The following is a 12,162-nucleotide window of genomic DNA, read 5'->3' as shown; positions in this document are numbered from 1 at the left end:
ACCTCCTCACTCTGTCCCTCTGTGATGTAGAGCTCAGTGTAGATCTTGTTGAGGAGGGTTCTACTTCCTGGTTCATCTGCTCCTTCAGTCACATGTTCACATCTCCTCCTCAGACTGAGTTTATGTTCTTCTACAGTCTGCTGCAGACCAACGTCCACTGAAAGATAAGATGTAAGAAGGATTTACCATCTCCTGAGATATTCAACCAAACTCAACTGCAGACACACTTGTTTAAAATGTGACTTTTCCACTCTCTTAAAGAACCAGCTAAGTTAGCATGCTAGGTCCAAAGCTAATATCATGTGTCCTCCACTAGAACAAAACTAAAACATATCTTCACTAGTTGAAGAAAAACTGTCCTGGGTTTGATTTCCTCATGAGTAAACACTTTCAGCTGAGATATAGCACAGTGACATCAGCAGTTCCATTTGCTGTGATGTCATTTTATCATTCTGTTTCCATGGTCAGTTAATGACTGAGAATCTGTTCTGACCAAATGAACTGACCCAGAAGAGCTGTGAAGACCAGTCTAATAAAGAACAAGAAACACTGTCCTGGTTACTCCTACAGGGGGCAGCAGAGTTATAGACAAACAAAACATACCAAATACATCAGTAAGGTGAATGATTTGACTGATGTGTGACTTGATAGTTTACAAATGTTGCTCTTTTTTAACATTTATGTGAAAATGATCAAGAATGAATGTGATTGGGAATCCTCCTGTCACTCACTCTGACACACTACTGTAACAAAACAGAAGCTCAAAGTGGACCAAAAAAGTGACTAAATTCAAGTTAATTTGTTATAAAGTCCAGGGAGTCAGAGAGTGAACAGTGTTTGTTTGAATGAAAAACAGAGACATTCAGTGGTGATTCAATATTGATGTTTTCAGTCAGTGATGTCATCAGTAGACATGTTCAGTCTTACTCTGGACAGCCATGATCTCTCTGCTCCTCTGTGGTCCACACTGAGGACAGCAGGTGTCCTCTGATGGACCAGACTGACTCCAGTGTGAGCTGATGCACTGTCTGCAGAACCAGTGTCCACAGCTGCTGGTGACTGGATCCTCCAGGACGTTCTGACACAGATGACAGTTGGACATCTGCTGGTCCATAGAAACATCAAATGTCCTCCTGTGAAGACATTTCTTCATTAGTGACATTTCACACTCCCTCACTACGTCTCCTGTCTTTTGATTGGCTGCTAAGATGAAGACAGTGTGTTTGGACAGACGGCAGAGGGACAGAGAGACAGTAGAAGAAGAGTGGACATCAGTGAGAAGCTTCTTGTTGACAAGAAGATGAAGATGACAGTGAATTCAAACATTTGTCTCTTCATTTCGTTAGTTACAAAGAGATGAGATGGATTTGAAAATTAACCAGTTATTGATCAGGAGAAGATTCTGTCAGTGGAGAAACAGAACCACAGCCTGAGAGAACATGTGTCAGTGTGTGGTTTAACATGATATTATGGTTTTCTACATACTGCATGTCTGGAGGTTTGGGCTCATCACTGAAGAATGGAGGTAAACTTTTGGACCTGTCAGTCCTCACAGACAGACAGCTGGGTCCTGGAGACTCTGACTTGTCTTCTTTCTCCATAGATTCACTCATTTTCTGGACTTCAGCCTCTCCAAGTAAGTTCTGAAACACATTATAAATGATATATATATATATATATATGTAAATATATATATATATAATATTAATAATTAGCTAATTAGTCGTTAGCGCACGGAAACGCAATAGCGGTTGATGTGCTTGGCCGCCATAACTGTTGTCACAGATACAGATGTAACAAATTAATCATTACACATACTTTCTCTTCAGCTATTCCTGTATTAGATCATGACTCAGTCCGTGTTTGCTCTTTGCCCTCAGAGCCAACAGGTCTGTTCTGAAATGAAAACTGGGTGCGGTTTGTGGTTTAAAATTTTAAATGTCTGCTAAAGGTATTATAATGTAATGGGATACATTTAAATGATAATTTTCTACGAAGGATGAGAAAATGTATACAAGTAACAGTTATAAAGAAAAAGTCTGTGGCACAGATGTTTTTCTGACAATAGCAAAATGATATAACACGTTGAATGTATCGATACAAAATGAAAAAAAAAGCCGAAACTCTTTAAAACGTCGTTTGTTTGTTTTAAAATATATATTTATCAAGATAAAACGTTCTTTTTAGTCATATTAAATCGGAAGACTCACCTTCGTTCTGTACCTGTGTGGTTTTATCGCCCTCGGAAAATGGGAGTGGCGGGAAGCTCTGAGAGGAGGAGTTAAAATATAAACGTTTTTTCCTTGAAAATCTCGAAATCTTTTTTTAATCTGTCCTTGAGAGATATATTTGTTTCTGTCTCACACGATATTATTTCAACATTTCCTGAGGTTCACGTTCTCTCCAGACTCATGGGAAATAATCGTTATTGTTTCTAAGTAAATAACGGTTAATTCTGACTGATTAGCACCAACGTTTAACTTTCAGTGGAACAGTTGAACCATACTGACAAATGTTTAGGATGTTTCTAGAACAACAACACTCTAATTATGTCTGTTAAGAAATATTTAACCACAATTAATCGTAGTTTTATCCGTTCCTAATGTACTTTAATATTGTCCCAATTCTTAATCCTCTGATAAACATGGTTGTCAACAATATAAACAAGGACACAAATAATCTAGAATATTCTCCAGAATAACCTCACAGGGACTGATACAACAATCCTGCAGCATGTTGGAATACAGCAGGATCATTTCCCATAATCCTTTGTGGTTTGATTGAACTTTGCACTATGAGTGAATACTGTAGTGGTGTTCATTTCTTCTAAATTGTTTTTGTTGGAGGTCATGTAAAAATAAAGCTGTAGAGTCTGGAATCACAGAGCACTGCTGTCAAACACATGAGGTTTGGTCAAAGGAAACAGTGGTGTTAAAAGTCTTTTTTTTTTTTGTTAAATCTTTATCACTGTCTTAACTTTGACCAGACCTGCTAATAACATTTGTTCACACAGGACTGTGTTTATAATTAAGCTGTTTAAACAAATGAACAACCACTGAGCACAGCTGATCAAAAGTCAGTGATAATAATAATTACAATAATGAATGACCAGAACAGTAACATTAATAATACTGATCTAACTGGACAGTAACTCTCATGTCAGGTTATAAGGAAAACTACAGTCAACAGTAGACAGTCCAGTCCCCTCGTCACTGACCTGCAGCTGGAAATCCTGCTCCTCATTTCCACCATAGCTTCCAGCTGTGGAGAGAAGAGAAATGTGCAGAGATGAGAGCAGTTTATGTCACGTTCGACTCAGACTGCTGCACAGGTGCAGCAGCAGCGCCCTCTACAGTTGGAGTAAGGTAACAAAAGGCAAAACATTCACCTGTCAATTAAAATAATGAACACACGGAGTTCATAGACAATAAGGTCTGTAAAAAGGAAACAGTATGGGAATCTGATCACACGCCACCAAGTGGAGAGAGGAGAAAGTTTACAAATAATTGAAAAACAGATTTAGTTTCAACATTTTGACTCCAGTGTTCTACACTGACCTCAGATCCTCCACTGCTGAATCCTTCAGGTTGTTTCCACTCAGATCCAGTTTCCTCAGACGGGAGGGGTTGGACTTCAGAGCTGAGACCAGAAATAAACAGCTGATCTCTGACAAACTGCAGTCCCTCAACCTAAATAAAGAAAAGACAAAGAGAAAAATTGATTTTCTTCAGCATCTGGACTTTTTTTTAGTTGTTTATGGTTTATTGAGAACATGTTTTATTAGATCAACCTCTACTTCTTCAAACTAGATGACCATATAATGAAAAACAAATTATTCATAAGAGCATACGTTTATAAACATGATCAAATATAAAAACTAAATTAATTAATTATCTTTCTCCTGTTCCTCAGCAGGGAACACTGGACACTAACATTAACAGGAACAACAATAATAACTGTACAAATTCTACTATAACATAGTAGAAAGCAAATGTAAACAAAAAAATTACACATTACTAACAGTGCAGAAAAAAGTTCTACCTGGGGATCAACAAAGTTTTACAGAATCTGGGTTTCAAGAATGTTTTTCTGCTTTGCATTTTAGCTCAAAAAAGCTGATTGTTTTCTTAAAAATATATAAACAATAGTTTTGGGGAAAGAAAAAAAAACCTTGGATGAAATGTCCCTCATCTTTGAGCTAAACAGAAACTGAACTTGTCAAGAAAACAGAACACATTAAATGTTAATGTATAAATTTACATTATAAACTTTAACAACATAATGTTGATTATTTACATTTTTTTTACCTTTAAACATGTTTGTCTTTGTACTGTTTCCATATTTCATCAACAATCTGCTCTTGTCAGTTTCCTCATCCACTCTCTTTGTCTTTGTTTTGATGATATTCCACGTGAACGATGGAGAACAACAAACAAAAACTGTGGATTGTAGAGGAGAGGTCACAGCCTCAGAGGATGGAGGTGAGGTGGAAGTGGAAAAGACTTTATTGCAGAAGAAAACATTTACAGTGAACTAATTCAAAGTCAATCAGCAAACAGTGAAAACTCAGTGACCAATCACAGTGAGCTGTGATTGGTCACTGAGTCAGGGCGTGGCCTCCCATCGTCTCTGTCTTTGACTGAGGTCAAATGTCGAGCAGGCACGTCGTGTCAATGGCTTCAACTTGTCGCACGGAGGCTCCTCACTGGGAGGGAGGGGCTTCTGTCTGACCAGGTCAGAGGTCACAAATACGCTAAGTGAGGGACCGTCCGCTGCTTTGACTTCATGGCAGAGTGGATGCACGGTCAGTCGATCCTGAAGGAGCTGGTGGATGAGTTCATCCTTCTGCACGCTGACGCTGACAAGGGAATTGAAGAGGAGCTGAGAGCGAGAGACATTCACAACTACAGGGAGACGGCGAGAGAGAGATGAAAAAGAGAAAATAGAAATGTCACCGCAAGCGTGTCTTGTGAATAAACCAGTGTGTCAACTACATGGATTCTGGATTCCCTTACTTTGTATTATCTAATTTTTCCCTGTTTTTCCAACTAAACAAGACGCCTTGAAGAGATAATATTTACCAGTGTAAAAAGCCCCCAGCAGGTGGCAGTAATGTCATGCAAGGAATACAGAGCGGCTAATGAGGGGGACTCAGTAAGCAAGGTTGCAAAAATAACATCGAGCATGTCATTTATACATAGATGCTTGAAGTTTTATACGTGTGTGCGTTCGTTACCGTCTGTAGCCTTTGTGTTGATCAGATTCTTTGTCCTCTCTGATTTACGCAGTGTCTCTTGTACAGCCTTCTGGGAATTAAACCCCTCACTCTGTTGGACAACAGAAATAATGTTACTGCTGATCAGCCTCCTGTTGTCTGTGTGTCAGAGCGATGAAAATGAATAGCACCCACCTGCAGCGACTGAAGCTCCGCCTTCAGAGCCAGGGTGGAATTTAATCCCACTGTCTCCAGACAACCAGCACCTGGATTTGATTCTGCAACAGGAAATTCCACGATGTGTTTGGAGGCATCAGCTAAGAGCAAACACAGGAGGCACAACATTGTTAAAACATCCAGGGTGAAATAAATATGGTCAGATTCTTATTACTCAAAACTCATTTTTATAATTGGTTTCATTTATAGTTTCTTAAAATAATTTGTTTTGTTAAAAAAATACTGTAAATCAATGTTTACTACAGACTCTCAACCTCACTGACCTCTGATTGGCTGCTGACGTTGGGCTTTTTTGACGAAAGTGCCATGAGGCTCCAGTGTTAATGTGCAGACCAGCGGCTCTTTGAAAGAAACCTTAGAGAGGACAAAAATTTTAGAAGTGAAAAAAATAAATAAATAAACAAAAGATAAATGTTTACATCATGAATTACAGTCTCTGACACTTTCTTATACATTTTATTTATCATTGACTAAAAACTGCTGATACTTCAGTTACATTTCCTCATGTTTTTCTCCAATCACCGCTAATTTATTTAAAACTTTTAACCTTCTGTCCTTTAGTGTGTCCATCCAAGGGGCGGTTCTGCTTTGAGGGCTCAGTCTTGGGAGTTGGAGTGACATTGACAGACAGGTCAAGTTCTGGACATCCAGTAACAGAGGAGGAGGACGCCAGTGGTAGAGGGGCTGGTGGAGGAGAGTGAGGAGGAGAGAGGGCGGAGGTGGAACTTCTCATCCTGATCAGGTAATCAGACAGAGACAAAAATAAAAAATGTGTCTTTAATGATGAAATCTGACGTTTAAGGACACAACACCACTACTACTATTAAACCCGGAAAATACAAACTAAACATTTAACAAATTAAAAGTATTTATGAATATTTATTCATTAGAAAAAAACTTTATTAAAGGAACATACAAAAGAAAAAGAGAAGAGATTTTAGGCGAGATATAAAAGACATTTGGATATTTGTTTTACTAAATATTTTTAAAGTAATTAATATTTGTTCTATTTCCTTTGAAAGTAAATTCAGAATTCCAGCACACCCACAAAATAAAACAGACAAAATAAAGAAAAAAAGGGTTGTGACTTATGTTATATAGATTTTTCTTTGCTCTAAATTTTATATTTAGTTATATTAAACCTATTGAGGCCACACTGGGGAAAATGGCGTCGCCCAAACAAGAGGGCGGGAGGAAGATGTCCACCTACAGAATCTATGTGACGCCTGTTGCTAACTTATCGTTGTTGTTGTTGTTGTTAACCTTTCTGACGTTCACTCAGCAGATGAAAAAAAACCAAAGACATGAAATGTAGTCTGTTATAACCCCATAGCTTTTTACTGCCAAAATATGACTTAATTAAAGCGAAAAGTGACCGTTTCAACAGAAACACTCGGCTAACCTGGAGCTAAAGGTTCTTCGCTCATATTCAATGTGAATATATTTCAAATACGTCACTACTCCAGACTTACGTGACAAAATCTCCCGCTGAAGTCCATCAGTGTCAATGAGAAACAACCCACAGCTCCCCTTTTCCTCCGAGTTAAAACAAAAACGTACGGTACGATGTACTTTTCGAAAATACCTCTCAAACATGCTAACTCTTCTTCGGCTTTCTCATTATAGTGTGACTAGATATCTGGAAGACATCTGCTGCCCTCTTCTGGTTGACCTGGTCCTGATAATCTTCGTATTAGGACTGAGGGAATATGAACACCTCCAGAGTGTATACAATTACAACACTGTTCTTTTGGGCATTAAAAAAAGTCATTCTGATTCTAAACATCAAATCTTCTTTATTGTAAAACATGTACATAAAAACAAGACACAATGTTTGACCTCAAACATTTATTGAACACAATTCATGGCCTGTCTCTTCAGTCTGCCGTCTGTGTCTGCACTGAGGTGCACTCATATATCTGTATTTAAAACAAACAAATTAAAAGATAAATAATTTATAAAAGAAGTGTTTAAAAAAACTAAACTTTGTCACAGAGGCCATGAATGAAAAAAAAAGAAAACAAATCCCAGTGTTAGCAGCATTTATTAAATATGTGACAACAAAATAGTGTGAACTCACATCGATGACTGATCAGTAACTACTGTAAAAGGGTTTCACTGATTCATCGTCAGAGAGACTAATCCATCTACCTCTAAAATAAAACCCACATCTTTCCAACAGGACAACCGACAGTCACAATTTCACTGTACTTCTTCATAATGCCACTAATGCAGATGAAGAATGTCTGACTTCCTGCCTCCTCCTCTGACATGTGCCTGACACTGAAGATACGAACTACAGCACATGAGAAGGGTCATAGTGTAACAAACTCAGGACATGAACACAAGAGCCATGAGTTGAGCCACAAACAGACAGATGCGATGTGTATATTACAGTAGGGGGAGGCAGATTGGCTGTGATCTGACAACAAACTTACACAACATTGAGGGTGGGAAGAAAATGTTGAACCGCAGCGTTGGATTCGTGAAGCAGTTCAGGTGACAGTAGGCTGTTTTGGTTCTTTGCTTCTTCTCAACAGTCTTTCCTCCCACAGGAACAGCAGAGGCAGGAGGTTGTAGCAGGAGGCGAAGGAGGCGCCGTGTTAACTCAGCCCCGGGACTCCAGAGATCTGTGGTGGGGAGACAGACAGAGAGATCAACTGACTGAGAGAGGACACAGAGGTGTAGGTTTGACTGTTTGGCCGAATTCATCAGATGTGGAGAAAATAGATGTGAACTGATCTGTGCTGTCATCAAAGGTAGAGAGTCACACAACATAGAAATAGAACAAATAGTCATATAAGGACTAGTGCTAGTGCTTTGGTAGGGGCTCCACAGACCCTGCAGTTTCTATTGGGACTCTGTCTAAGGGGTCAAAGGTCAGACACACTCAGCTGCAGTTCGTGCAGGGACTAACGAGTTGTCTCACGAGTAGCTGGCGTGCTGCTGTCGCCTGCGGGCGCTTCTCATCTTCTCGAAGCGCGCTTCCATTTCCTCCAGGACTTTGGGGGTGTAACGGACCACCAGTTTGACCGAACCCTGGGCGGCTTTCAGCAGCTCTACAGCCTTTTCGTGGTGCTCGCCCTCAACACTCTGCAGCAAAAACACAAAACATTTACAACCTAAAAGCAATGTTGCTATATTTGACAGGATTCCACCACTAGGGGGGCGTAAACCTACCACTCCATTGACAGACAGCAGCTGGTCGCCTCTCTTTAACCCTCCTTGACGATCGGCCACTCCACCAGGGATCACTCTGGAGATATAGATGGGGGAGTTCTGCTCTTTGCCTCCCATGATATTAAAGCCCAGCCCCTCATCTGTCTTGGGGAGCTCCACCACTCTGGGGTGAGCATGTCCCTCACTGGCTGCAAATGCTGCCACTGTGGCCTAGTCAGATGGACCAACAGATTAGCAAAATTAGAAAGATTAAGAAAAAAAATATATAGCAGTATAGTAGTAAAGTAAAAAAAAAGTTAAAAATAAACAAAAAAAAACAAGAACATTTCAGATACATTATTCCTGCAGAATATTCTGCATTCTGAACAACCTATTAGCCTTAAATGCTAATCTTCTTCTTTCTGATTTTTTTAACATTCTGCATTCTGAGAAAACTATTAGCCTTAAATGCTAATCTTCTTCATTAGCAGTACCTTGGCGGTGGCCTGTGCTCGCACCTCTGGTCCTCCAACGATGTCCAGAGTGTCATAGAGCTGCTCATACACCTGGGGGTAAAGAGGGCAGATCACAGGTAAGAAGAGGAAGAATAAAAACAACCTTTAAACGGGAGGAGTCAGTGTTTTAAGATAAACAGGAGCAAATGTGTGGCTCAAACTGTCACTACACATAGAGAAGAAAACGTGACGTCAACACCAACTGTGTGAAGTTAACTCTCACCTCTCTGATGGCGGCACAGAACTTGCTCTGCAGGACTCTCTGCAATGCCTGAAGCTTAGGTGGAGGAAGTTCCCCACTGCGCTGCAGACGGTCCAGCAGCTCGATCACTCTGCACACATCTGGGGTTCACGGAACACAAGGACGGATTGGCAAATTAAACCTCACGTCATGATGTTTCTGAGTCAATTTCCTTTTCAATTGTACATGGAAGTAATCCGTCAATTCATTCTCATGATGTTGGCTAGGTTCAAGTGTGCAGAAGTGTGGCAGCAACAACCCTTCTGTGGACTATTCAGTTCGGAAACCAGGAATGGATGTAACAGATTTTGTGCTGCAGGGATAAAATAAAGTTTCACTTTTGTCATTCATCACTGCAGTTGTATTTTTTTACTGATTTACATTTAAAAACAATTTTTACTCAACTATGTGTCTGTTTGGACATTACATCTTACCTTTTTTTGTTACCAACCAATAAATGCTTTGGCGCCTCCTAGTGGAGGCATGCTTGGAAAAAATTACTGTATTCAAATGCCCCCCTAATCTGAATAATCTAGGTGCGGCCCTGCCCAGTCACCTGTTCTGGCCTCACAGTGGATGATCAGCGGGTTTTGCTTCTAATCCATAAAACAAACCAGTAAGCAACGAATTATCTCCAAAGCCAAAACTGTACATTAACTATTAAACGTGAGGTAAAAAATAAATAAAATAAAAATTAAAAATCTATCACCGCAAAGAACGCTGTAACCTTCGTGTCGCTGATCCGACTTCTTCGTCAAATAAATCAATACACAACTGAAACACGACACTGTCGTCACTCTGTCACATATACCGCATTATTGTCACATTCTATGGCAAATATGAATACGATGGTCTAGAATCGGATTATTTCCTACCTCGTTCCAGGCACAGCGGCTCCGTCATAGCCGCCATGTCCGCCTCCTTAACTGGGTGGTAGAAGGTAGACATCATGGTGAGCTCCAGAGGAAATCAGAGAGCCGTTAGTTCACAGTGATGCGTCTACCATGTTTCTCTACAATAACATGTCAGCGAGATGTGGAGGCGGAGAGGAGAGAGAAGGAGGAGGAGGAGGGAAGAAGAGGCAGAGGCAGGAGTCAGGAGGAGGCGACGACCTGACGCAGCACAACTAGCGCTGGAAAAACTCACTACATCTGATGACTGTTCTGGATTATTCTTAGTCCCTCATTAAAAGGGATCCGGTAAGGATCGAGTCTCACGAGCAGGTGTTGTTGGCCAATCCCAAAGCAGAAAAATAGGCTCGTTGTTGTCGTTTGTACGTCTTCTACTGATTCTGGAATAACGTGAGAGAAAACATATTAGAATTTACTTCTTACAAGGATCTAAATAAATGAAGGTAACAGAATCGAATCGAATCGTCGCCACATTGAGTCAGTCACTGAACCGGGTCAACAGGAAAATTCGGTGTTTCGGTTAAGCGATTCTAAGCACCAGAAAACTGCATGTAGTTTTGTTATTGTAGCGACATGGAGAAATAATGAACAGAGTCAAGCTTGAGTCACATGTTTATTAAAACAAGCCTGTGGTTCTAACAGACAAGAGGCAGACATCATAAAAAAAAACAACAAAAAAAACAACAACAACAAAAAAAAAAACCCAACAGAAAACCCTCGAGTGTCTCAAATTACTACTTTTTCTTCAATTGTACAGAAACTGAGCAGAACTGAGTAATCAGACCCAAATTAGTACACATGTACAATAGGTAAAAAAAAAAACTACATTAAGAAGCATCATTGTTTAGAGCCCCGGACAAGAAGAGATTAAAAGACATGCTCAGCTCCATTTGATGACGCTCAAGGTCACAGATCAGATGGGTCTTCAAAGGTCAAGGTCACACATCTGATGGGTCTTCGAACGAATTGTCTTGTTAGAGCCACATTCCAATTTTTTTTACCATTAACATAATGTAAATGAGATCTAAATAAAAAACCCTTCTGACCTCGGCTTGCTGCAATATTGAGGAGGCTGCGACTAACTGCACGCACACACACACACACACACCGAGGCCTCTCGTCTACACCTACCTTACATCCTTGTCTCGCTCAGTGCTCATTAATCCCCAGAGAAACCTAAAACTGAAGGGGCCGCAGGACAGATGTGCTAAACGAGTTGATTTTCAGTTTTCATCTCAGGTCTCGTGTTGGAACGCTCCTGCGTGTGTGTGTGCTCACCATGAGCTCATCACAGAGCCGCAAAAAACAAATTTTTTTTTTTTTTTTATGCTTTTCAACCTAGGTTCAATTTAAGTGATTTACCGAGTTGGTGATTGATCTGGGTGGGGCGATAATTAGAATAGAGGACGTGATTTTTGACCAGAAGAAATTTAGAGTTTTGTTTTGAGGAGGCCGTGAGATCAGCTGGACTTCTGTGCCTCTGCACAAACTCAAGAGCCAAGAAAAGAATTTATGAAATAAACAGACAGGGACAGAAGGAGCGGCTCAGTACTCATCTGCTGGAACTTCCATCTTATATCCGTTCTCACTGGAGCCGTAACCATCAGTAGATGGCGCCAACTGCTGCTCCATCAGAATCCCGTCTTCCTGACCGTACTCCTCCATGTGTTGCGTTGTTTCTCCCTCGTCCTCATTACCCAGGTCGTCCTGGGGGACGGCGTCATCTCGTAGGGATCCGTGGCGATCCTCTCTGCGCTCACCTTTCTCTCTATCCCCTCGATCTCTCTTGTGCTCCCTGTCTCTGTCCCTGTCTCCCCTGCGCCTCTCCCTGTCTCTGTGGCTGCGTCTTCTGTCCCTGTCCCTTTCTTTGTCTCGGTCTCTACG

General features: G+C 40.6%; 4 protein-coding genes across 5 annotated transcripts in view; all 4 read right to left on the bottom strand.

The window, feature by feature from the left end:
- The window catches only part of LOC103393516 (uncharacterized), a 5,064-nt gene extending 630 nt beyond the window's left edge, over positions 1-4,434 (bottom strand). The window contains exons 1-7 of the mRNA XM_025064535.1: positions 4,308-4,434; positions 3,558-3,689; positions 3,218-3,261; positions 2,211-2,268; positions 1,486-1,643; positions 928-1,133; positions 3-157 (exon numbers count right to left, since the gene is read on the bottom strand). Coding sequence (XP_024920303.1) covers positions 3-157; positions 928-1,133; positions 1,486-1,643; positions 2,211-2,268; positions 3,218-3,261; positions 3,558-3,689; positions 4,308-4,340 — 786 coding nt within the window. The 5' untranslated portion in view covers positions 4,341-4,434. The remainder of the gene's footprint in view (positions 1-2; positions 158-927; positions 1,134-1,485; positions 1,644-2,210; positions 2,269-3,217; positions 3,262-3,557; positions 3,690-4,307) is intronic.
- On the bottom strand, positions 3,750-7,078 carry ppp1r35 (protein phosphatase 1, regulatory subunit 35). Its single transcript, XM_008330483.3, has 6 exons — positions 6,925-7,078; positions 6,000-6,186; positions 5,716-5,806; positions 5,411-5,532; positions 5,237-5,327; positions 3,750-4,904 (listed from the first exon to the last, which is right to left on the bottom strand). The coding sequence occupies exons 2-6, from the start codon at positions 6,183-6,185 to the stop codon at positions 4,606-4,608; spliced, it is 789 nt and encodes a 262-aa protein (XP_008328705.1). The 5' UTR covers position 6,186; positions 6,925-7,078; the 3' UTR covers positions 3,750-4,605.
- Positions 7,079-7,285: 207 nt separating this feature from the next.
- Positions 7,286-10,732, bottom strand: lin7b (lin-7 homolog B (C. elegans)). 2 transcript variants are annotated; one of them, XM_025064162.1, is made up of 7 exons: positions 10,514-10,732; positions 10,243-10,379; positions 9,350-9,468; positions 9,106-9,177; positions 8,633-8,842; positions 8,382-8,545; positions 7,286-8,082 (listed from the first exon to the last, which is right to left on the bottom strand). In XM_025064162.1, the coding sequence occupies exons 2-7, from the start codon at positions 10,316-10,318 to the stop codon at positions 8,061-8,063; spliced, it is 663 nt and encodes a 220-aa protein (XP_024919930.1). In that variant the 5' UTR covers positions 10,319-10,379; positions 10,514-10,732; the 3' UTR covers positions 7,286-8,060. The 2 variants fall into 2 exon arrangements, with proteins under 2 accessions (XP_024919930.1, XP_024919931.1); XM_025064163.1 differs by having other exon boundaries at positions 8,370-8,545; positions 10,243-10,732.
- Positions 10,733-11,543: 811 nt separating this feature from the next.
- snrnp70 (small nuclear ribonucleoprotein 70 (U1)) overlaps positions 11,544-12,162 on the bottom strand; it is a 9,142-nt gene continuing 8,523 nt past the window's right edge. The window contains exon 11 of the mRNA XM_025064161.1: positions 11,544-12,157. Within this exon, the coding sequence (XP_024919929.1) occupies positions 11,824-12,157 (334 nt within the window). The 3' untranslated portion in view covers positions 11,544-11,823. The remainder of the gene's footprint in view (positions 12,158-12,162) is intronic.

Source organism: Cynoglossus semilaevis, chromosome 17 (assembly GCF_000523025.1).
Source record: "Cynoglossus semilaevis isolate Cse_v1.0 chromosome 17, Cse_v1.0, whole genome shotgun sequence".
NCBI lineage: Eukaryota > Metazoa > Chordata > Actinopteri > Pleuronectiformes > Cynoglossidae > Cynoglossus > Cynoglossus semilaevis.
The sequence above is the reverse complement of the archived record's forward strand: the minus strand, read 5'-3'. Positions and strand labels throughout refer to the sequence as shown.